This window comes from Mya arenaria, chromosome 14 (assembly GCF_026914265.1).
Source record: "Mya arenaria isolate MELC-2E11 chromosome 14, ASM2691426v1".
Lineage (NCBI taxonomy): Eukaryota > Metazoa > Mollusca > Bivalvia > Myida > Myidae > Mya > Mya arenaria.
This window is the reverse complement of record NC_069135.1, coordinates 25186972-25214118: the sequence shown is the minus strand read 5'-3', so window position 1 is coordinate 25214118 and position 27147 is coordinate 25186972. Positions and strand designations below refer to the sequence as shown.

The window sequence follows — 27147 nt, the reverse complement described above, 5'->3', positions numbered from 1 at the left end:
AATCTATCCTATAGTGGCCATTTTTGAAAGCTGTTAAACAAAGTTATGATCAATGCAGATATATGAAAGTGGAAAGGGCTGGAACATAAGATTTCCTACACTCTGACTTTTATAAGCTTGTCCATTTTTTCAAAGAAATATGTGTAGGTTGGTATTGTTATGTCTTCATTGTCATCAACAGTGAAACTTGAGCTATTTACTCAAGACCATTCAAGATATTCAAATGAAACTTAATTTGTTTATATGTTGCTTGTGACAGATATATATTAGAGTTATGGCCCCTTTTCACTGAAAATAAAACAACAATACCGATGAACATTCGCAATCACTCTGCAGTGTTCTAATTAATTTCCCATGTGTAGCCTTTGGCATGTTAAATATTTTCACTGTACAGTGAGTGTTTCCTAGGTCTACCAAGGTTGTTCTATTCAATTGCAATTCATTGAAAAACATACTGTAGATGCTAAGTGTGAGTGAGCAGAGGCTTTTTATATAAACTGAAGATGAAGAACTCAGTGGTCACTGATGACTATACCAGTAGGTGAGGAGTTCTCAGACAGTAGAAGTTTTCAGACAATCATGATTTTTGCCTCATTTTCGCTGAATGCTAAACAATTTACTGCGATCTACTATCGTCTCATAAGGTAGAAAGACAGTGTTTTCTGCACATTTCTTTCCATTTAAACTCGGTATCCTTCATAAGCACCATTTTTTTTCAACATTTGTTCATCCTTTGTATACGCCCGAAGGGTCGTATTATGTTATGGCCTCCATCGTCTGTCCGTCTGTCTGTCCGTCTGTCCGTCCGTTAGCAATTCCGTGTCCGGGCCATAACTTGATAACTAATAAAGCGATTTTCAAATAACTTTATACAAATCATCACTACATTAAAAGGATGTGTCGCTCGCAATTTCCAGGTCCATACCTCAAAGACTAGAATCACCATGGGGGTGCGTTAGCAAATCCGTGTCCGGGCCACAACTTGGTCACTAATAAAGTCATTTTCAAATAACTTTATACAAAGCATCATTACATTAAAAGGATGTGTCGCGCGCAATTTCTAGGTCCATACCTCAAACACTAGAATCACCATGGGGGGGGACGTTAGCAATTCCATGTCCAGGCCATAACTGGGTTACTACTAAAGCAATTTTCAAATAACTTTATGCAAATCATCTCTACATTAAAAGGATTTGTCAAGCATGCTTTCCAGGTCCGTACCTCAAATGCTAATTTCACTGGGGGGCGTTAGCAATTCCGTGTCCGGGTCATAACTTGGTAACTAATAAAGCGATTTTCAAATAACTTTATACATATCATCACTACATTAAAAGGATGTGTCGCGCGCAATTTCCAGGTCCATACCTCAAAGACTAGAATCACCATGGGGGTGCGTTAGCAAATCCGTGTCCGGGCCACAACTTGGTCACTAATAAAGTCATTTTCAAATAAATTTATACAATGCATCATTACATTAAAAGGAAGTGTCGCGCGCAATTTCCAGGTCCATGCCTCAAACACTAGAATCACCATGGGGGGACGTTAGCAATTCCATGTCCAGGCCATAACTGGGTTACTACTAAAGCAATTTTCAAATAACTTTATACAAATCATCTCTACATTAAAAGGATTTGTCAAGCATGCTTTCCAGGTCCGTACCTCAAATGCTAATTTCACTGGGGGGCGTTAGCAATTCCGTGTCCAGGCCACAACTTTGTGTTACTACTAATAAAGGAATTTTTAGAAAACGTGTCCTAGCCACAACTTTGTGCAACCAATAAAGCAATTTTTAGATAATTTTATACAAATTATTGCTACATTAAAAGGATGTGTTGTGAGCACTTTCCAAGTCCTGCTACTTTTAAACTTGTATTCTCAGATTTTCTAAGGAAGTTTCAGATATTCTATTTTTTTTATAAAAATATTTCATTTCATAAAATCTGATTCCATATTAGTACATCCTTCATTGCACTACTTACCAGTATGTATGTTGTTTTACAATTATTCTATGTTGTAAAAAAATACTGATGAACAAAGGTTTTTATTAGCACTGCTAACTTAAGTATCAGTAAAGTTTCAATATTCTAAGTTTAAGCCTTTGTTGTAAACACTTCACACCTAGTAAGCAGTATACTAGCATAACCTAAATGTTTATTAAAGACCTCAAGCCGAATCTACTTCGGGCGTATAATGCTCCGTTTCGCGGTGCTCTTGTTGGTTTATTAAAACAATTGTATTAAATTTGTTAAATCTTATTTGGGATTGAGTAATAGTGCATCTTTAAAAATCAGGTGCTTGAAACATTTCTGTAGGTACCAACACTTTCCAACAGGTAAGTATTTTTTGTTAATTAAATACCAAAAGTTGATTCTCGAAATCTTACAGTACATTCTTATCAAAGTTATCGAAGTAATTTGATAAGCAAATTAATGCTCTGTTTTTTTCTGTTTCAAATGTTCAGCTTTTAGATATCAAATTAAGAAAGGACAAGATTCCTGGTTTTGTTGATAATAATAATAATCAGGGCTTCTAAAAGTTGGAACCTAAATCGTTCTGGACCCAGCGACACCCCCCCCCCCCAAAAAAAAATAAAATAAAAATCCGCCCCCCCCCCAACAACAAAAAAAACGGTTCCAAAGTCAGATTATAAAGATATGTCCGAAGAATAATGTCACACATTTTCGCGATGTGTATTCTGTCAATAATTTTCGCGATGTGACAATTCATAAGAGGGCTGTAGAACCATCAAAGCCGATTTAGATAGTAATTGATACAAACTTAATTTCAAATGAAATTCTCATTGAATTCTGCAGCGCTTCTAACAAGAAAAGCTGCGATCGTAATTAATTGCAGCTGGCAGGAAGCGGTCAGACGACAAAAACTGAAACAGTATTGTGATATATATCCTACTACAGTGGATCAACTTTCAATTGATAATCTTTAATAAACAGATATATCTTTATTCATAATTGGGGCTTATAGCTATAAGTTCGATATCGACAACGAATTGTTCATTACATTTTATTAAAATGACGTAAGCGGTACACTCAGCTTTCAGACTCTGTAGTTAATCAAGCGTGTCGCTGTTGATATCCTATAGAATAAGGGCATGTCTGTCCGGCTAGGTTTTTAGAAGCCCTGATAATAATAATTAATTTTATGCTGTGTCAGAGATTTTTTTCACTACTACTGTTGAACTGTTGTTTTTAACATTCAGAACAAAAGAAAACAAGGTGAATTTATTTAACTCCAGTGAATTTTGCATAATTTGAACAAAAGATAAACTGAAGTTTATATTATAGAAAATTTTATTCAGATAACTTTTATTCAGATATCTTCAAAATTCAGGAGAATATCTAAAAAAATATCAAAAAGTGTCTGAGAACTGCTCGCCTACTGGTAAGGCCCAGAGCTTAGATATTTTATTAAAATAAATGTACTGTTATCACTGTCTTTTGGTCCACAACTCCATTTTGTTAAAATTATACATCTAGGGTGTATACACTTTGTTGGACTCTATACTATTGTGAGACACATATATGGAACATTGAAACTTAATTTTGAATACAAAAGACAAAGAGCCCACATTATCTTGATGTCCTCTAAGACTTTTAACTTAAATGTTCCAATTATGTACGCATTAAAGGTCAGCAGTGATTTGAAATAGATTTTGTTATTTTTTCTCAGTCAAGTTTGAACAACTTCACATGCAAAGCAAACGACATTCCGATAAGATATTTTGCCATTGGAAGTGGCAAAGTTGAGCTACATTGGAATGACTCATCATTTGCACATGAGGGTTATTTTACAAGCCTACATTCAAGTCAATACAACCAGAACGATGTTGTTTTTGCAGGAACATCAAATGGATTTGTTGTAAAGGTAAGTTTAGGAGTTTTTCTTATTATCCACATTGAGATCAATCATTAAAGACAATCAGAAGACTCATTATAAGTTCAACAAATAATTAATTAAGAGTGATTACCAGTTGCTGATTCAATCATCACTATTGATTTTTACCTCACTCCAATGCAATATTCAAGTAAGTTTTTAGCTTTAACCAGTCATTCTGAACATGTCCAGAAATTGTCATGGCCTTGGTGACGCCATCATTATCAGCATCTTCATTGGAATCTTTGTGCAAAACCTTTGAGCAATAACTCAACAAGCGTTATAATTATTAACATTAAACAGGTCAATCAAGTTGAAGTTTGACATTTGTTAATAAAACAGATTTTGATTCCATTTATTTTTAGCTCACCTGTCATATAGTGACAAGGTGAGCTTTTGTGATCACAATTTGTCCAGCGTCCGTCCGTCGTCCGTCCGTCCGTCCGTCCGTAAACTTTTACTTTAAACGACATCTCCTCATAAACCGCTTAGCCAATTTCATCCAAACTTCACAGGAATGTTCCTTGGGTGGTCCCCTTTGAAAATTGTTCAAAGAATTGAATTCCATGCAGAACTCTAGTTGCCATGGCAATGGAAAGGAAAAACTTTAAAAATCTTCTTCTCCCAAACCACAAGGCTTAGGCCGTTGATACATGGTAGATAGGATTACCAAATGGTCCTCTACCAAGATTGTTCAAATTATGGCCCTTGGGTCAAAATTGGCCCCGCCCCGGGGGGTCATGGGTTTTCACTATATGTTTATAGTGAAAACTTCAAAAATCTTCTCCTCTGAACTTACTTGGCCTAGAGCTTAGATATTTATCATGATTTATCGTCTAGTGAACCTCTACAAAGTTTGTTCAAATTATGGCCCTGGGGTCAAAATTGGCCCCGCCCCAGGGGGTCATGGGTATGCTCTATATGTTTATAGTTAAAACTTCAAAAATCTTCTCCTCTGAACTTACTTGGACTAGAGCTTAGATATTTGGCATGATTCATCATCTAGTGGACCTCTACAAAGATTGTTCAAATTATGGCCCTGGGGTCAAAATTGACCCCGCCCCGGGGGGTCATGGGTTTTCTCTATATGTTTATAGTGAAAACTTCAAAAATCTTCTTCTTGGAACTTACTTGGACTAGAGCTTAGATATTTGGCATGATTCATCATCTAGTGGACTTCTACAAAGATTGTTCAAATTATGGCCTTGGGGTCAAAATTGGCCCCACCCCTGGGGGTCATGGGTATACTTGATATGTTTATAGTTAAAACTTCAAAAATCTTCTCCTCTTATCTTTCTTGGACTAGAGCTTAGATATTTGGCATGGTTCATCGTCTAGTGGACCTCTACAAAGATTGTTCAAATTATGGCCCTGGGGTCAAAATTGGCCCCACCCCAGGGGGTCATGGGTATGCTCTATATGTTTATAGTGAAAACTTCAAAAATCTTCTTCTTGGAACTTACTTGGACTAGAGCTTAGATATTTGGCATGATTCATCATCTAGTGGACCTCAACAAAGATTGTTCAAATTATGGCCCTGGTGTCAAAATTGACCCTGCCCCTGGGGGGTCATGGGCTTTCTCTATATGTTTATAGTGAAAACTTCAAAAATCTTCTACTTGGAACTTATTTGGACTAGAGCTTAGATATTTGGCATGATTCATCATCTAGTGGACCTCTACAAAGATTGTTCAAATTATGGCCTTGGGGTCAAAATTGGCCCCACCCCTGGGGGTCATGGGTATACTTGATATGTTTATAGTTAAAACTTCAAAAATCTTCTCCTCTTATCTTACTTGGACTAGAGCTTAGATATTTGGCATGATTCATTATCTAGTGGACCTCTACAAAGATTGTTCAAATTATGGCCCTGGGGTCAAAATTGGCCCCGCCCCGGGGTGGTCATGGGTTTTCTCTATATGTTTATAGTAAAAAAAAATCAAAAATCTCCTCTGAACTTACGTTGCTTAGAGCTTAGATATTTGGCATGATTCATCATCTAGTGGACCTCTACAAAGATTATTCAAATTATGGCCTTGGGGTCAAAATTGGCCCCACCCCTGGGGGTCATGGGTATACTTGATATGTTTATAGTTAAAACTTCAAAAATCTTCTCCTCTTATCTTACTTGGACTAGAGCTTAGATATTTGGCATGATTCATCATCTAGTGGACCTCTACAAAGATTGTTCAAATTATGGCCCTGGGGTCAAAATTGGCCCCGCCCCGGGGTGGTCATGGGTTTTCTCTATATGTTTATAGTAAAAAAAAATCAAAAATCTCCTCTGAACTTACGTTGCTTAGAGCTTAGATATTTGGCATGATTCATCGTCTAGTGGACCTCTACAAAGATTATTCAAATTATGGCCTTGGGGTCAAAATTGGCCCCGCCCCGGGGGGTTAGGGTATTCTCTCTATGTTTATAGTTAAAACTTCAAAAATCTTCTCCTCTGAACTTACTTAGACTAGAGCTTAGATATTTGGCATGATTCATCGTCTAGTGGACCTCTACAAAGTTTGTTCAAATTATGGCCCTGGGGTCAAAATTGGCCACACCCCGGGGCTGATTGGTTTTCTCTATATGTGTTATAGTGAAAACTTAAAAAATCTTCTCCGAACTCACAAAGACAAGTAACGTCTTAATTTAAACTGGATAACATATTTAGTACACATACTAATTTTCCGTCCGTCCGTAAACTTTTACTTTAAACCTCATCTCCTCATAAACCGCTTAGCCAATTTCATCCAAACTTCACAGGAATGTTCCTTGGGTGGTCCCCCAATTGTTGAAAATTGTTCAAAGAATTGAATTCCATGCAGAACTCTGGTTGCCATGGCAACGGAAGAGAAAAACTTTAAAAATCTTCTTCTCCAAAACCACAAGGCCTAAAGCCTTAATATTTGGTATATAGCATCATCTAGTGGTCCTCTACCAAATTTGTTAAAACTATCCCCCTGGGGTCAAAAATGACCCCGCCCCGGGGGTCACTTGTTTTACATAGACTAATATAGGGAAAAATTTAAAAATCTTCTTCTCAAAAACCACAAGGCCTAGAACCTTGAAAATTGGTATGTGTCAGTGTATGGTAGTGTTATATAGTAAATCTTTAAAAATCTTCTTCTCCGAAACTGTAAGGCCCAGGGCTTAGATATTTGGTATACAGCATCATCTAGTGGACCTCTACCAGATTTGTTCAAATTATTGCCACAGGGTCAAAATTGACCCCGCCTAGGGGGTCCTTGTTTTTACGTAGTGTTATATAGTAAATCTTTAAAAATATTTTTCTCCAGAACCGTAAGTCCAGGAGCTTAGATATTTGGTATACAACATCATCTTGTGGACCCCTATCAAAGTTGTTCAAATTAGTGCCACAGGGTCAAAAATGGCCCCGCCCTGAAAATTATTTGTTTTTATATAGTCTTATATAATAAAACTTTAAAAATCCTCTTCTCCAAAATATAAGACCTAGAGCTTTCATATTTGGTATATAGTGTTACCTAGTGGACCTACACCAAAGGTATTCAAATTATTATCCCGGGGTCAAATTGGCCTTGCTCAGGGGTCATTTGTTTTTACATTGTCTTGTCACTTAAACATCTTTTCCTCTGAAAGTAAAGGTCAGAATGACTCCATACTTGATATGTAGCATCCTTACATGGTCCTCTCTCAACTTTGGTCAAATGGTTTTGTTTGGCCCCTTTTAGGGGTCACCAGAGCAAAAAATAGAAAAACCTTTAAACAACTTGATCTTATTAACTGCTTGATGGATCTTCAAGTCTGAAGCATCCTAGCATGGGCCTCTGTCAGGTCTTTTCAAATAATTTTGTTTGGCCCCTTTTAAGGGCCACCAGAGCTAAAATAAGTAAAAAAAACTTAACATTTTCTTCGCATGAACCCCTTGATAGATCTTCAGCAAATTTGGTTTGAAGTGTCCTTGCAATGGACCTCTCTTAAATTTGTTCAAATAATTTTGTTTGGCCCGGTTGCCATGGCAACCCAAAGGAAAATGTCAACAATTGGTTATAATCATCTTCTTCTCCTAAACTGCTTTGACAATTTTGATGAAACTTCATAGGAATGATCCTTGGTTGGTGCTTTTTCAAAATTGTTCAAAGAAATTAATTCCATGTAGAACTCTGGTTGACATGGCAACCTAAAGGAAAAGTGTCAACAATTGGTTACAATAATCTTCTTCTCCTAAACCCCTTGGGCAATTTTGATGAAACTTCATAGGAATGATCCTTGGTTGGTGCTTTTTCAAAATTGTTCAAAAAAATTAATTCCATGCAGAACTCTGGTTGCCATGGCAACCTGAAGGAAAATATAGGCTGTCGTGTCCGCGCTGTGACTTTCTCTTATATGGACAGATTTTAAAATGACTTGCCATATGTTTTCGACATACCAAGACAACGTGTCATGTGCAAGACCCATGTCCCTACCTCTAAGGTGAAAGATACCCTAAGTGTTTATTCACAATGGAATGCTGAATATGAGGACATAAAGAGTGTTGGCTGTCATTTAGTATGATTGGTTTTTTTTCTATGCTCAGAGGCAATTTAATATAACTTGCAATATGTATTTGACACATAAAGGCAAGATCAACTTTTTATGTACTTGTTCATAGATCATGTCACATTGGGGGGCATTTGTCACATACTTTGACAGCTCTTGTTCAATATTCTTTGAGAAACAAGCTATGTTATACTCTTTTACTCAGGTGAGCGATTTAGGGCCATCATGGCCCTCTTGTTTAACAATTGGTTACTTTGAGAGTTAAAAAATTAATTTCATTATAGCTATCATTGAAATTGGGCTTCCACTAAAGTGAACTAGTTTAAAGGCCAAATTAGTTTTGGATTTGACATTTCAGTTTTTAAAAAGATTTCAAGCAATTCAACTCATTTATTTATGGACCAAATTCAATCACATTTGACATGGAAGCTCTTTGTTAAGTATTGTTCAAAACTATATCTCATTTATCTTGTCAAAACAAATATGACTTAGGGCAGCATTTTATAATCTTTAGATTTAAGGGAGATTTTTCAAAATAATTGGTAAGGAGGAGGAAATAGAAATAAAAATAAAATGGATAAAAGGTCCTGAAGGAGAAAATAATAAAAATAAAACATATTTTTCTTTGAGTTTTTGAAATATTTTTTTAAAATCTTCTTATATCATGAAGACAAAACACACCTTACTGGTATATGTGAATTCATCAAAGGCTGTACTAAGAGAGAAAGATCACCATAAAGTTAAAAAGCATAACTTAAGATTCTTTTATAGGCTGAAAATATTGATCTTAACACAGTTCAACTGCTTAGTGAAATTATAATTGTTAAAGATATACATGGTCAAATGCATCCAACCAACAGAGTTTTGAAACATATCAGTGTAATAAAAAAGTTGAAGTGGCCTGATGCCCACAATAGAAGCATCTCCTATTGAAAGTGAGGTATAAATCCCACAAAATTTCGGACACAGAAATGATGTTATTTTTTTTTCGTCTTAAACAAAAAGCACCGTGACCATTTAAGGTAGCACATCCCTGATAAAAACCTTTCCTTGAAACTCTTCAATTTTAATGCTTTACTAAGCCTATGGTGTTAAGCACAGGACTACAAATCGTTTGAGGGTTTTATGGTAGCGGTTCGAATCCATCTAGACGCACAAATATTTTTTTTATTTTCTCTTTTCATTAGCTAGCATTTTTTTTATAGAAGTTGATACAGTATTTTCATTAAAAAGTAATTATTTTAATTTCTACACATATATATTAGCTTCTTTGAATATTTTCTTACTTGCTGTCACGGCTGATTTAGGTGGTTGGGGATTTCAAGCCCTTATTTTTTTAAACGAGATGGTTTAACATTGATGTTTTGGCATAATGTTCCAAAAAGGTTAAAGTTAATTATTTATAAGGACCAGGTCATGCGTATTTCTAGAACTTGTTGATTTTGCTTTTAAATGTCTGCAAGGTTTCATTTTTTATGCATCAAACAGTGTGTTAAAATTGTAATACCATATGGCTATTTCAGTACAGTTTGATTATATTATTATTTGTTTTTGATGTGATCAAGAATGTATTATTTTTAAAAGCAAATATATTTTTTGTTAATTACTCTTATACCAAATTATTACTTAAATGTTGAAAAATAAATGAAATAAATAATTTTTAGCTCTACTGGCCAAAAGCCAGAAGAGCTTATGCGATGGTAATGTGTCCGTTGTATGTGCGTCAGTGCGTCTGTGCGTCAGTGTGTCAGTGCGTCTGTAAACATTTGCTTGTGAACATGATACAGTCTTCAGTTTTGATTGTATCTCCATGAAACTTGTATAGTATGTAGATATCCATCAAAGCTTGGTTCCTTTCAAAAACCAGGTAGATCCGCCCGTGCATGACTAGATATTGGCCGTTGAGAGTATAAAAAAAAATGCTATTTAGCCACGTCTTTAAATATAGGATTAAAAAGAGACAACTTGTTTTTAGCTCACCTGAGCACAAAGTGCTCAAGGTGAGCTATTGTGATTGGTCTTCCGTCGACCGACATTCTTTGTCTGTCATTCGGCGTCAACAATTGGTTATAATCATCTTCTTCTCCTTAAACGCTTGGACAATTTTGATGAAACTTCATAGGAATGATCCTTGGTTGGTGCTTTTTAAAAATTGTTCAAAGAAATGAATTCCATTTAGAACTCTGGTTGCCATGGCAACCTAAAGGAAAATGTCAACAATTGGTTATAATCATCATCTTCTCCTAAACCGCTTTGACAATTTTGATGAAACTTCATAGGAATGATCCTTGGTTGGGGCTTTTTCAAAATTATACAAAGAAATGAATTCCATGCAGAACTTTTGTTGCCATGGTAACCTAAAGGAAAATGTCAAGAATTGGTTATAATCATCATCTTCTCCTAAACTGCTTGGACAATTTTGATGAAACTTCACGGGAATGATCCTTGGTTGGTGCTTTTTCAAAATTGTTCAAAGAAATTAATTCCATGCAGAACTCTGGTTGCCATGGCAACCTAAAGGAAAATGTCAACAATTGGTTATAATCATCATCTTCTCCTAAACCCCTTGGACAATTTTAATGAAACTTCATAGGAATGATCCTTGGTTGGTGCCTTTTCAAAATGGTTCAAAGAAATAAATTCCATGCAGAACTCTGGTTGCCATGGCAATCTAAAGGAAAAATTACAAAACTTTTTTTGACAAATACTATGATCCTAGTGCTTAAATATTTGGTGTGTAACATTGTCGATTGGTTATCTACCATGGTTATTCAAATTATGCCCCTGGAGAAAAATTGGCCTCAGCCAGTGGGCTACAAGTTCATTATAAATACATTTTGTTAAACTCTGATAGTTATGTATAGTTTACTCTTGAAGCAAGGGCAGCAAGTCTTGCTACATGGTCTCCCTTTTTGTTGGAGATTCCACTACTTTTTATATTTAGTAACAAGGGAATAGATTTTAAATTTTATTTAGTCTTCAACATAGTCACTTCTGAGGTAATTATTGTTCTTTTTTTAGGTTCATAGATTCAAATAACTATTATACACTTTATTCCTTAGAAGAAATTTCATTTTTACTTAATAATAAATTTAATAATCAGACTTTTCCATTGAACTTCGTGTAGATTATTGTTCATGCAGATGCTACAATCTTATCTTCTGTGTGGATAGTGTTATTCACTGATAACTTATGTAAAGAAAAAAACATATTATTAAAATTGGAGGGAACTTGATGGGTAAAGGTGATCATATTAGTTGAAGGTGTTGAATGTGATCTGATATTTATTTTTAAGAGCTTAAGGCAGTTTATTGATTTTATTGGATGGTGCATTGTTTGTTGTCTGTGTATCTATACTAAAAGTTCTTTCAGTGTGCAAGCAATTTAACATAGTTTTGTCAGTGTGCAGGCAATTGAACAAAGTCCTGTCAGTGTGCAGGCAATTGAACAAAGTCCTGTCAGTGTGCAGGCAACTGAAAAAAGTCCTGTCAGTGTGCAGGTATCTGTACCAAGTGCTGTCAGTGTGCAGTCAATTATCAAGTCCTGTCAGTGTGGTGCGCAGGCAACTGAACAAAGTCCTGTCGGTGCGCAGGTGAGAATCAAATTATGTCAGTGTGAAGTCAATCATCAAGTCCTGTCAGTGTGCAGGCAGCTGAACAAAATCCTGTCAGTGTGCAGTCAATGACCAAGTCCTGTCAGTGTGCAGGAAACTGTGACAAGTCCTGTCAGTGTGCAGGCAACTGTGACAAGTCCTGTCAGTGATTATCCAGGCAACATGTTTGACCAGTAATTTTTTTGTCCCCAAAGGTGGGCATATTAAAATGTGTCTGGTTTAATATCTCGTGTCCATGCTGTAACTTTCTCTTGTATGGACATATTTTAAAATAACTTGCCACGTGTGTTTGACATACTAAGACGACGTGTTGCGTGAAAGACCTGTGTCCCTCCCTCTAAGGTCAAGGTCACACTAAGTGTTTATTCACAATGGAATGCTGCATATAAGGACATAGAGTATAGGTTGTCGTGTCTGGGCTGTAACTTTCTCTTGTATGGACATAATTTAAAATAACTTGCCACATGTGTTTGACATATTAAGACAACGTGTCACATGCAAGACCCGTGTCCCTACCTCTAAGGTCAAGGTCACACTAAGTGTTATTCACAATGGAATGCTGCATATATAAGGACATAGAGTATAGGTTGTTATGTCCGGGCTATATCTTTCTCTTGTATGGACAGATTTTAAAATGACTTGCCACATGTGTTCAACATACCAAGATGACGTGTGGTGTGCAAGACCCGTGTCCGTACCTCTTAAGTTGAAGGTCACACTTAGTGTTTATTCACAATGGATTGCTGCATATAAGTACATGGAGTATAGGCTGTCATGTCCGGGATGTAACTTTCTCTTGTATGGACAGATTTCAAAATGACTTTCCACATGTATTCGACACACCAAGATAACGTGTCGTGTGCAAGACCCATGTCCCTACCTCTAAGGTAAAAGATACATTTTGATCCTGACCTGTCAAAGCCGGTAACCCAGCACAGGGGTGGATCCTTAATCCATGTTGGGTACAATGAAGGGATAGTGATATGTGATAAGTATTTGTACTTCAATGACACCTTTTTTTATATATGTATTCAAAAGACATCATTGTTGATACTACTGTAACAATTGTATTTGTTTTTGTAATACACTTTACTGTAGAACTTAAATGAATGGGAAAAAATGATTTTACATTATGAGAAAACAACCTGGAATTTATTTTTTTGAATGACATTCAAAAACAAACAATTAAACATACAGCTTCTTTTTTCCCTACTCCTACATATAGGATTGCCAAAAATATAGGTAATTGAAATGGTACTGTGTTACCTTCAGCTTTTCAGAAAAAAGTATGTAATATATTTTAAATCAATATTTTCAATAAAACTATATACAGGGCAATTATAATTTTAGTCTTCGTTATCAGTTAAATTAAACATTTTTAGATCACCAGAGCATGAAGTGCTCAAGGTGAGCTATTGTGATCGGTCTTTGTCCAGCGTCCGTCCGTAAGTCTGTCCGTCCGTCTGTCAACAATTGCTTAAAAAACAACTCCTCTGAAACTACCAGTCAAAATTAAATGAAACTTTACAGGAAGCTTCCTTGGGTAACCCTCTAAAAAATTACAACAAGGGGTCTTGATTGATCAACAACAACAACAACAGCAACAACAACAAAATAGCTGGCTTCCTGTTTTGCTTATAAAAAAACATCTCTGAAACTACCTGTCCAAATGCAATGAAACTTTACAGGAAGCTTCCTTGGGTGACCATCTACAAAAATACAACAAGGGGTTGCGATTAATCAACAACAACAACAACAACAAAATGGCCGACTTACTGCTTTGGTGGCCCTTTCCTTAGGTGAGCGTTTTAGGGCCATCATGGCCCTCATGTTTTAAACATACCATCTTTCACTATTTATTGTGCAATGTGGAAAATATTGACAACATTTTTTAGCATTTTATGAACTGGTCTGTAATCAAAGCTATATCTTTGACAAAATCAAATGTATAAGGCGCTTAAGTGATAATATCTTACTACATGTCAATAGGGCGTACTACCCAACAAATGTTTAAAAGTGGTGTTTTTCTTCACATATCTCAGGTGAGCAACTCAGAGCCATAATGTCCCTCTTGTTTAATTATCTCCCCTGAAACTCTCCTTAATCTGAGTTTATGTAAATGGGAGTTTGTCCAGGCCTTATTTTGGAAAATACTGAAGGAATTGAAATGAAACTTGAAATATTGATAGATGTCAATGGGAGGAAGTGCAGTGCATAAGACCCATAATCCTGCCTTGCATAATTTATTAGTTAGCTACTCTTAAACACCTCCAATTTATCTGATATATTTTGATAATGGGTGCTTGTCTGAAATTGGGATTGAAACGAAATGTATGTAGATAGATGGAAGAAAGAGGAAGTGCAGTACCCAAGAATCATCATATCATTAATATTGTTTTGGTTATCTTACCATAACCGGATATTTTTCCATAATGGGTGCTAATGTCCAGGCCATATATTGAAATGTACTTGAAGGTAATTCAAATGAAAAATGGTTTATAAATAGATGGTAATGCCAGGAAGTGCAGTACCCAAGAAATATAATCATATCCTGCATATTTATTTAGCTATCTCCCCTTAACCTGATATTTTTCCATAAAAGGTTCTTGTTCGGACCATATTTTGGATTGTTATTAAAGGATTCAAATGAAACTTGGAATACAAATAGATGGCAATGGCATTATTAATTTTTGAAAGATCCACATTCAGGCTGTCAATTGCACTATTCCTCTTCTACTTATATTTAAGGGTTTAAAATGCTGCCTTTCACTTCATTGTTTGAAATTAACTTTACTATATATTTCTCAAACCTGCCCATATCTTTTCATGTTTTCATGTCATGTCTTTTATATTTTTCCAATTAACATGTGTATAATAATGCTACAACCATTTACCTGCACAATGTTTTACAATTCCTCCCTTTTTATAGAAAATTGTCTTATGGGAAGCATCCATCACTTCCAGTGATATTCATGTTCTTAATAAGATGAGAGTCAACATTTTTTTTTCTGGCCTTAAGTTTATCATTGTGTGTTTCAGTATGTGATGACAAAGAGTGGCCTTCACCGATATGAACAACTACTTGCAGACGAAGGGAACGAAGTGAAGGACATGATCATTTTGAATGATGATCACTTTTTTGTCATCTCTGAAAGCAATGTATGTATGAATAATGACATGAATAAAACTATTCATATGTATAACATTATTTTTATTGTCACAAAACATAATTTTACCAACTTTACACAAAAACAAAATTTAAGCATTGGAGTTGCTTAAAATAGGATAGTGTCTTATAGACAGTACAGTTCTGATTTGTGACAATCATGATATGTGTTGCATCATGAGATTTTTTTTGTCCAAAGCCGAATACCTTACTTCAGACAAAAAAACATTTTGCAATGAAAATAATGCACCGTATATCAATTTTTTTTAAGAAATGATTTTTGCCACAGAAATCATTTTGAGCCAACTATCTCATCAGGCGATAATAAAAAGCTGTAATTGAAAATACTATTTGTGGACAACATGGTCTGACAGACAAAAAGACTATTACGGGAACTTCAGTTATTGCTACTCATATTTTTTTAAGTTTATCTGTGAGACAAAATTCAGTCAAATGGAAAGTTCCGTTCATTCTCCCTTTTGAGCGATTGTGACCAGTCTTTGTCCGTCGTCCGTCCGTCAGTCAGTCCGTCCGTCCGTCAACAATTGCTTAAAAAAATCTCCTCGGAAACTACCTGGCCAAATTCAATGAACTTCACAGAAAGCTACTTTTGGTGTCTCTCTAAAAAATACAACAAGGGGTCACAATTGATTAACAACAACAACAACAAAATGGCTGAATTCCTGTTTTGCTTTTAAAAGAATCTCCTCTGAAACTACCAGTCCAAATTCATTGAAACTTTACAGAAAGCTTCCTTGGGTGACCCTCTACAAAACAACAACAAGGGGTCATGATTGATCAACAGCAACAGCAACAACAACAATAAAATGGCTGACTTCCTGTTTTGCATTAAAAAAGCATCTCCTCTGAAACTATCACTCCAAATTCAATGAAACTTTACAGGCTGCTTCCTTGGTCGCGATTGATCAACAACAACAACAACATCAATAAAATGACCAATTTCCTGTTTTGCTTTAAAAAAAACTCTTCTTTAAAACTACCAGTCCAAATTCAATGAAACTTTACAGGAAGCTTCTTTGGGTGACACTCTGCAAAAATACAACAAGGGGTCATGATTGATTAACAACTAGAAAACAAAATGGCCGACTTCCTGGTTTGCTTTAAAAAAACACCTCCTCCGAAACTACCACTCCAAATATAATGAAACTTTTCGGGAAGCTTCCTTTGGTAACCCTCTACAAAAATGCAACAAGGGGTCACGATTGATCAACAGCAACAACAACACAATGGCCAACTTCCTGTTTTGCTTTAAAAAATATCTCCTCTAAAACTACCAGTCCAAATTCAATGAAACTTTACAGGAAGCTTCCTTGGGTAACCTTCTAAAGAAATACAACAAGGAGTTGTGATTGATCAACAACAACAACAATCTGGCCAACTTCCTGTTTTGCTTTAAAAGAAATCTCCTTAAACTACCATGCCAGATGCACTGAAACATTACAAGAAGCTTAATTGCATGACCCTTTACAAATATAAAACAAGGCATCATCATCAGTAATGATATGTTTAAATTGCAACATTTTTATTAATGTTTTATCACAGAGTTGTGGCCCTTTGCTTAGGTGAGCGTTTTAAGCCATCATGGCCCTCTTGTTTTCAGACATATTGATCTTTGTCATTGCTTTGTTGAAATCTTTATACTGAATTGTTTTATTTGAAGAAACAGACGTTAATGATTTTGCTGTACTGGGTCAGTCTGATGATGTGATATAGTATTTTGTAACAATATCATGGACCACTTTAATCTCTTGTAGTGGGTCTTTAAATGGCTTGGATACCAGTAAATACAATTTAGTTTTCAGTATGTTTACAATTTCTTTTATCATAACCTCCTTACAGGTTTTAAAGTACCAGAGCACTGACTGTACCGAATACAAAACATGCAAAGATCTTATGGAAAACAAAAATCCACTATGTGGCTGGTGTGTCTATGAAAACAAGAGCTCAAGGTTTGTTCGTTTGAGTTATTAAGCTCTGTCTTTTACAGTCTCATTGACTGTGATAATAAATTTTGATGCCTAGTTACTCCATACAATATTCGCATATTTATACAGTTTGAAGGGGTATAAGGAGTCAACTTATATATCTTGGTTGGTGAGTACGTCAGTTTTTTTTCCCAAAAGTTGAGTTAGCGCGTGAAAACGTAAAGGCTCTCCAACACTCCTACTTTTCTAAAAGACCGCCTATTTTTTCTACTTCCTGTTGAAACTTCCTATTGTTCCTACCTTCTTATGGTCCAAAAGGGAGGCATATAGAAATCGGACTGTCTGTCATTCCGTACTTTCGTCCGAAAAATGCTTTGGCCCAGACACCTCAAACTTGGTAGGCAAGATGGTTATGACCAGCAGATGGCCCCTATTGATTTTGAGTTCAGAAGGTCAAAGGCCAAGGTTGTGGTGACCTTAAGCTGAAAATATGTTTCCGGTCAATAACTGAATAGTGCTTAGGCCAATTGGTCTCAAATTTTGTAGGTAGGCGGATTGGTCATGAGCAGCAAATGAACCTTTTTGATTTTGAGGCCAGTGGGTCATAGGTCAAGGTCATGCTGACCTAAAGCTGAAAATCTGTTTCCAGTGAAAAGCTGAAGAAAGCTTATGGATAAGGATCACTTACATGGCAGACTGTTTGTCATGACCAGCAGATGAAACCTTTTTTTTTGAGGTCAGTGGGTCAAAGGTTAAGGTCGTTGTGATCTTAAGCTAAAATCTGTTTCCTGTCAATTACTAAAGAACGCTTAGGTCTGGGGACCACTCACTTGGTAGGCAGGTTGTTCATTATCAGCAGATGAACCCTATTGATTATGTGGTCAGTGGGTCAAAGGTCAAGGTCATGATGACCTTAAAGTGAAGATCTGTTTCCGACTAATAACTGAATAACGCTGAAGCTATGTGACCTTAAACTTAGTTGGTACGTTTGTCATGACAAGCAGATGAGTTCTGTTGATTTTGAGGTCAAGGGGTTAAAGGTGAAGGCTGTGATGACCTTAGGAGAAAAATGCTGATTAATAGTTCTTATGTTTATTTATCCATTTATTTCAAGTCCAAAGTGGTCCCTTTGTCTATAAACTTCATAATCTTGATACTGTTACTCAGGGCTTGTACTTTCATCACAACAGTTTTGATGAAAAAGACGTTAAAAACATGTTTGTTAAGTTTGAAAATTGTTGTAAAACAGTACAAATTCCTTCTTCTCCTCCTTTTTGTCCGAAAACATTTACTTTCTCCTACTAATTTGTTGTAAAAACTTCTATTTTATTGCTACTGTTCTATTGGACACTGCTAAAGAGCCTACTGTTGTTTGAAGGTTTAAAATTTGTGACCTGATGAAAATTGTAAATATAAGTTTTACTCTCGCAAAATTTAAACAATCTGATATTTCATGTATATATATATTGATATTCGCAGGAATGATCAGTCTTGTAAATATTCTGGTCACGAAAACCACTGGATACCATCCCAGGGAGAGTGTGTGTCCATTGACGCAGATCCAAAAGCATACCCTTCTGGAGTTGGGCTGTTACGGGTACTTAATTATGCTTAAGAATGCACTTAAGAAGAGTTATATATTTTGGCTCTTACATTAAGAAACCAGCTGTGTTTCGGCTGTATGTAGAATGTTAAATTGTAAGCGGTTCTATAATATCAAAAAACATGCTGTTTAATGCTAGAAAGTTCAGGAAAATGGGAATGTAAGCTGTAAGCTAATTTGGTGTTAAGGTGTTAAGAATTAAAGAACAAGCTGTTTTTGTGGTAAATTATGAAAATTTACATACAAGGCTGTTAAGTTTTGATGTCAAAGGAAAAAGCAAAGAAACGATTTAATATATTATTACATGCATGGTAATTTAATACGGAATTTGCTTAAAGAAGTTATTTAAAAATGATAAAAAATGAGCCTTGATATTGTACTTCATAATGTAATGTTGTTAGCGAAAAGATGCCCTAAGAAAGTATCACTTGTATGCCCCCTCGGGTTTTCATAAATTATTCACACTGTCAGTCCTTGCATAGGCACGTCTGAAAGTAATTTTACAACCTTGTCTTTGTACTAACTTTGTTATTGTTGATGGGATTTAATTTAAACTTCACAGAACTGTACAACACCATGGATATGTGTGTACTGCATATAATACATGCTCATAACTGATAAGTCAAGGTCACATTTAGAGATCAAAGTTACACAGTATGGACTTAAAGCTGCACTCTCACAGATTGAACGTTTTGACAACTTTTTTTTGTTGTCTTGGAACGAGCAATTTTTTTTGTACATATCTGCAAACAAGTGATAAAAGACTGCAGACAAAACATCAGATCGCAGATTTTCATATTTCTATTCCAAAATCGATGTTTTATGCGTTTAGGCAATAATTCATGTCTTAGCCATAAGTTAACTGTTTAAATATTGATAATACTTATTATAAAGATTCATGACCTAATTGCAAAGTTTGAGGCCATACTTTGAGGTAAATGTTGTACAAAACGGACATAATAGTGATGCTTCGTGTCTCAGCAATAACTTTTTATATAGAAATCTAAGCAATTCATTCTTGTCTCAGCCTAAAGTACAAAATTGGTTTTTAGTTTAATTAAATTGTACACCAGAATTGATTTCATGTCTTGTTATATATGCTCAATTTTTTTTTTTTAAAAATGTGTTTTTTGCTGTCATTTTAATGTATCACTTTTTGCTAGGGTATTTCACTTTCCATTGTTTGTCACAGGACACTGCCTCTCAACCTGTGAAAAGCTAGAGAATAGACCAAACAAATGATAAAATGAACATTATGATTATTTCGATCACTTGGAAAAAAAAATGACAACCTCAAATATTAGGATTGCCAATTTGATGATTTTAAGTGCAAGAAACCTTAATCACAGATATAAATTAATATTATGATTATCATCTGTTTGATTCACAAACCTTGAATTAATGAATTCAAAAGTTATTACTTAAGTTATATATTAAAGATTATTTGATGACTTTTCATGATGGCGATATATGTCATGTATGGTAGTAAAGGACTGTTTACACCCTTTTGTCTCTTTCTAGGTGACTTTAACTGCGAAACATTTACCAGAAAGACTTTCTATGGACTCCTACAAATGTAAAATAGATGGCAAGCATTATATTGCCTCTATAAATGACACTCAGTTAACCTGTAATATCAACAACATAAATGGTATGTATGCAAATGTATGTAGATGCCTTAAAAATTACAGTGTATGCTCCTTAGTATTTCCATAGATATCTATAGGTATAGACATTGTATTACAGTAGTATGTGAGATCTTTGAAATATAGGATAAATCCTGCAATAGTGCAAAATTCCAAGAATAGACACTGCCAGACATGGTTGACCCACATGAAACCAGGGAGTTATAGTTATGCTTATAACCTAAACCAGTATTTTCCCTAAACTCCATTAACGTTATATAATAACATGTTTCCATTTGTCTGAGGCTCATTTAATATGTTTCGGACTGACTGATTTTGTGTCTAGGTGTATGACTACTCCACAAACGAAGTTTGAAGGGGGTATATTGGAGTCACCCTGTGGTCGGTTGGTCGGTTTGTCTGTTTGTCGGTCGGTCCGTTGCAATTTACCTTGTCCGGAGCATAACTTAAAAACTACTGGATGGAATTGGATTAAACTTCATACAATGGTAGAGCATAATGAGAGGAAGTGCAGTGTACAATAACCATAACTCTATTCCTGCTTATTACTGAGTTATTGCCCTTACTTTTTTTGTCCGGAGTATAACTTGAAAAGTACTAGATGGAATTCATTGGAACTTCATACAATGGAAAAGCACAATGAGAAAAAGTGCGGTGTTCAAGAACCATATCTCTATTTAAGCTAATTACTGAGTTATTGCCCTTAATTTGTTTTTTTTGCTTTCAATTTTTTTTCCAGACATTAATTTGCAAACAACTAGACCAAACTTATTGAAACTTCATACAATGGTAAAGCACAATGAGAGAAAGAGCAGTGCACAAGAACCATAACTCTATTTTAGCTAATTACCGGTACAGAGTTATGGCCTTTGGTACTTTTTTCTTGTCCTTAGCATAACTTGAAAACTATTGGATGGAATTTAATAAAGCTTCATACAGTGATAGATCATAATGAGAGGAAGTGCAGTGTACAGGAACCACAATTCTATTTCAGCTAATTACAGAGTTACTGCCCTTTGTTACTTTCTCTTGTCCGGAGTATAACTTAAAAACTATTGGATGGAATTTAATAAAACTGCATACAGTGATAGATCATAACGAGAGGAAGTGCAATGTACAGGAACCGCAATTCTAATTCAGCTAATTACAGAGTCACTGCCCTTTGTTACTTTTTCTTGTCCAGAGCATAACTTGAAAACTATTGGATGGAATTTAATCAAGTTTCATACAGTGATAGATCTGAGAGGAAGTGCAGTGTACAGGAACCGCAATTCTATTTCAGCTAATTACAGAGTTACTGCCTTTTGTTAATTTTTCTTGTCCGGAGCATAACTTGAAAACTATTGGATGGAATTTAATAAAACTTCATACAGAGATAGATCATAATGAGAGGAAGTGCAGTGTACAGGAACCACAATTCTATTTCAGCCAATCACAGAGTTATTGCCCTTTGTTACTTTTTTCTTGTCCGTAGCATAACTTGAAAAAAAGTAAATTAAATCTTTTATATATTGTCATAGGCAATCGTATATTCTGTGCTTTAGACCATCAAATATATCAGTATTAACATCTCAGTATTAGCATCACTGATATTGTTTAAAGCCTTTTTTCTAACTTTTAAAACATAATCAAAAAATGAATAACTGACGGTAGTCCATAAAATAAATGTCATTTATAGGTTGGGTTTCCAAATAGTTGACTGCAATTTCATATATGGGCGGCGTTCGGGAGTATTAATCACCTTCAGTGATAGCTCTATTTTAAATTCAAAAATGAACAAGTCATCATCCATCATATTACAACCCCAAATTTGTTCATTTATAAGATGGAAACAAGGTTACATGATACCTTATACCGGTGCATGGCATGTCATTAACCTGACCACACGAGACTTTGTAAACATAAGTTTAATGACTCGTCTTGTGCTGGGATTAGGCATTTTGCAGCACTAAAAAGATATCAAGGTGCAAGCTCAGCTTAGAATGTGGGCACCGACATCCCGGATAGGCATTTTTTCATAAGAAAATGGTTCATTATAATTGCTCTTAATTGTTGGTCCATTTTGGACAACAGTTGACAAGAATGTAAGCCTTTTTATCCTGCCAAGCATAGAATATATGACATCTGATAAATTTATCTGTGTCTGTAAGTCAAGCATCTTTTCGAATCCGAAAACATCATGTATACATCCAAAAAATCTCGATTTGATGGGTGTGGCCAAAATATCCCAAGCAGCCCTTATAGAATAAAATTTAAAATGATGATTTTAACTTTTTGCAGAGCATACTACAAAAGATATGGAATTAATTGTTGAACTGTCCAATGGAACGAGGATCCCTCTTGCTTCCACACTGTTTCGTTTCTTCAGATGTTCAGAGTATTCAGTGTAAGTACTGGAAATCTTTGCCTATAACTTGTTGATTAAGTGTGAGGGCCATTTAAAGAATTGTTACCCATAATAATTGTACGTAAAACATTTAATGAAGGTTATACTGATATATATACATACAAATGGAAACATCAGAATCTTTTCTCTTAATATGCAACTGAATGATTTTGCTTGATGTAGTTCTATTTTGAAACAGATGAGATAAAGCAAGATGACCCAACCCAATGATATCAAGGGACAGTGTTTTTATAGTCGCAAAACATCCACTATTATGCTCAGATTTAATACAGTTATTTTATTCATTTCTAAGTGAGATTTAAACTTCTGAGTAATGGATGTCTTAGCAAAATCCTTTTTAATGTTTGTTATGTTTGCATATCAAGCACAGCTTGCTGAGATAATGTTACTTCATCTTTCAATTTGCACTTGGGGTTGTAGTTTTGCTGATGTAAGAGAGCAGGATTTATCTATGACAGCGCCAACTTAAACAAAAATATAAGTGGTAGTCCTGCCCCTGTATGTAATTTTTTAGCACCTTTGAAAAACTTCGCAGGAATGATTTTTTTTATGAAAAATATAACAAATAGTTGTTCTGTCCTTATATTAACATTGAAGCCATCCATTTAAGATCTATTACTCACTTCGGTAATAAAATCTTGATTCTAAGAAAGTTTGACTTACTCTTACAATTTACCATAATACATAAATGCTTTCAGTCACAAAGTTTGGTAGCGTTACACACCTACATATATATATCACTAAAACATTTACATACAAACCTTTTTAAACTGTTTGCTCAGTCTTAGCAGTTTATTGTTGAAACAATCATCTAAAACCAAAAGGTCAATGCAAATTGTTTTCTACTTTTTTTGCAATGTCTTATAAAAGATAAACTTGGGTTATATTCTCACCAAATGTAAAAAGACATCAAAATCCTGGCAAGTTATAAAGAAAACTATTTTTATATGTTCCTGTATGTATGACATAACTCAACCATAATGCGAAAACAATGCATACATTGTGGAGTCTAAGACTTCCATGACATTTCTGTTTGTCTTAAAATATAGGTCATGTATCAAAAATGAAATGATTGTATTTCAAAGGAGCGACAGAGGAAATATGCTTAATTATGTTATCTATTGTTAAAACTTAAGTTGGTAAACTATTTATTAATAGTACAAGTACTGTTCAAATGACGAAAATTTCATTAAATCATATTTTATTGCATAAAGATAAAGTTACACAATATATGTTAAAGAAAAGAAAAGAGGAACAAGAAATAGTGCAATGTAACTTTGTTTATGATCATAAGAAAATTAGTTGGAGTAGTGGTGTTTCCTTTAAAGTAAAGTACAGTATTGGTATTATAATATCGAATACTCAATTTGTTATTTTTTCTGGAGTTCTTAGTGGTTGTAACTTGTTGTCTATGTTTCAGGTGTAGCAAATGTGTAGAGACAATCAGAGGCACATGTAGATGGTGTGCTCTTCAAGGTCACTGTGAGAGTAACAGTACAAATCCGCCATGTCTTCATTCAGTTCCTGATACATTCCAAGTATGTTAATAGTGAAATGCTAATCTATCAGGGCCACTGTAATGACTATTATTTCCGTACTTTTTTCAGAATCACTTTGTCTGTCAGTCTGTCCATCGACGCATATATCCTATTATACGTAATATAAATATACTTGTATGCCCTTCTATCATCCTCCTCTTCCTTCTCATCATTGTTGTTGTCATTGTCATCCTCCTCATCCTCATCATCCCACCACCACCACCACCACCACCACCACCACCACCACCACCACCACTACCACCACCACCACCACCACCACCACCACCACCTCCACCTCCTCATCCTCATTATCACCATCACATCACCACCACCACCACCATCACCACAACCACCACCACCATCATCAACATCATCATCATCATCATCATCATTATCATCATTCTTTGGATTTCCTAATAGATAAACATTTATTTCAGTCTTGTCCAAGGCTGCAGAATAACACATCATATCTGCATACCGATGTTGAATCTACTTTGGAAGTAGAAATTGAAAATACAATATTTAATACAACTGATGTAAGTAATTACTCTTTGTTGATCCTTTTTAAGACTTCTTATTTATAAATGTTTGATGCTAGAAACAAAAACTGTATAAAATATTGTTTGTTAACAGTGAGTGACCCAAACAAAGTTTTTTTGTATTTTATTATTGATTATTCCTCATTACATTACACAATGCATCATAGGCATTATTGATGTAAAACATTGATAATTTTATGGTATATTAAAGGCCACACCAAATTGATGTTTCGTTCGGCTGATTCAGGGTTGACCACACCACATTTTTGAAATTGTAAAGAAAACTCATATTTTTTTGTATGACTGCACCAATATGTTTACCGTGAACCGGACGTTTTTGTAGCTATTGGCCTTTTTGAAAGTTGAAATATAATCAATGATAATTTCCTTAGCAGATCTGTAGTGTTTCGTAAAGGGAAGTAAATGATGAGTGGAGTTCTATACTGTTTATCAACTGGTTAAGCATTGGTTTCAATAGATTTAATCAAAATGGCAGCTTCTGGTATACACACTGTGGCTCGAATTTTGGATATAAATGTGTTGTGACCATGCTCAATATCATTGATCATCATTCCATCCAAATCATTATCATTTATTATGCAATATAATAAGTGTACCTAATGCTGGCAGCTATGAAATTGTGTAAATAGTCATTAGTTTGTGGATGGAAATTGGAATGCTGAACAATGACTTCAAACTTGGACCAATATTGGCAACAACAATCTTACTCTCAGTTGCCAATAATAAATTTAATTTCCAAACTTTGCGGAAAATGTTTCATTGTTTAGTCCGAAATGATGTTTCAAAGTCATTTTTGATCAATTACTGATAAAAACATGCGAACAAATATCTGGTTACAAATAGTGCCCCGGGGTGATCAGTTTAGAAAGGATATACCAAAAAAAATAGGTAAAAAGCCTTACTTATGCCAATAACCTTTATTTCTATTTTCTTTAAAGCATAATATGGGATGGATAAAACATGTCCCTGACCTATATTGTATTCTTTGCATACCCTTATACTGTTCATTTTGTTAAATACACGCCATTGCATTTACTGTTATATTCAAAACAAAATTAAATAAGGAAATTAAAATGTATATAGACGCCTAAATTATTTGATGTTGCCTCTGTGAAAAATGCTTTTATATATAACCGGTCATTTTCTTTAAAAAATACCTGATATCAAACAAAATGATTATCTTAATACAGTTGCAAATGATGTTAAAAGTTATTCAGGTAGATGAGTTGTTTCAAACATTTCCTTTAAAGCAGGGTGTTTTTATTATGAATGATCATCATACCTAAAATATGTAATAATTATCTCAGAAAGTTGGTTTAATCATATATTGTGCTTCTTAAAACAGATGACTAGATACAGATTAATAGATATTCCAATGGAAATAAAGTTCAAGATGGGTTAAAGGGCAATCTATCTTCTTTAAATTTAATCGATTATTTTATGGTCTTCGCTCGCTTCATGTTTGATGAAACTGACATGCTCACATTTTTTTGTGCAAATAATAAGAAGAACAAAACATTATTTTGGTGTGGCCTTATCATGTAATGATGTGAGAGTCAGGTGTCCATACAGAAAATAGGTAGACATTTTGGCCAAACAATAACACAATTATTCTTGAGCCAAAAAAAAAAGACTGTGTACTTGAGGGTGTTGCTTAATGTAATTCTTGTTGTACATGCCATTTTTGCTTGTTTTGCTCCTCCACTGAAAGTTATTTAGCAGGCCGGTAGATTAGGTCGTTGAGACATGACAAAATTTGCCAATGTTTTTGCAATAATCCGAAAAAGAACATGGATTACTTTAAGTTTGTATGTGATTTAAGATATATTTGTTATTATTGTGTTTTTATTCCAGTTAAAGAATCTGAAAGTAAGGATTAACTCGACCAATATAACAAACCAGACCTGCAGGTTTTTGGATGGAAAAGTTGATTGTAATATTACATTTAAGGTAGGCCAAGCTATAATTATTCAGTGCCTTCCTCAAAAGTGCTGATAGACAATAAGACATCAAACTTTAGGAATCCAACCCACAAATAAGCTAGCTCTCTTTGATGGCTCAACTACACTTAATGTTAATTGTTGAAGCTTGATGACCCCAAAGCATTTTGGTATCATTTGAAAAATATTTGACGACTGATTAATGATATGTCAAATAAATGACCTAAAAATTAATCATACATCAGTTTATAACATATTTTAAATTTTCTCTTTAATTCAATTAATATCAGACGTAAAATTACCTTACTTTGCAATCTTTGAAGGT

General features: G+C 34.9%; 2 protein-coding genes across 3 annotated transcripts in view; both read left to right on the top strand.

The window, feature by feature from the left end:
• Positions 1-20732, top strand: part of LOC128215947 (plexin-A4-like) — a 41022-nt gene extending 20290 nt beyond the window's left edge. The window contains exons 4-9 of the mRNA XM_052922547.1: positions 3688-3882; positions 15056-15175; positions 17043-17152; positions 18608-18725; positions 20253-20396; positions 20703-20732. Coding sequence (XP_052778507.1) covers positions 3688-3882; positions 15056-15175; positions 17043-17152; positions 18608-18725; positions 20253-20396; positions 20703-20732 — 717 coding nt within the window. The remainder of the gene's footprint in view (positions 1-3687; positions 3883-15055; positions 15176-17042; positions 17153-18607; positions 18726-20252; positions 20397-20702) is intronic.
• LOC128217868 (plexin-B-like) overlaps positions 20309-27147 on the top strand; it is a 56223-nt gene continuing 49384 nt past the window's right edge. For both annotated transcript variants that reach the window (XM_052925301.1, XM_052925300.1), the window contains exons 1-5: positions 20309-20382; positions 22658-22763; positions 24205-24322; positions 24760-24858; positions 26737-26832. In XM_052925301.1, coding sequence (XP_052781261.1) covers positions 22675-22763; positions 24205-24322; positions 24760-24858; positions 26737-26832 — 402 coding nt within the window. In that variant the 5' untranslated portion in view covers positions 20309-20382; positions 22658-22674. The remainder of the gene's footprint in view (positions 20383-22657; positions 22764-24204; positions 24323-24759; positions 24859-26736; positions 26833-27147) is intronic.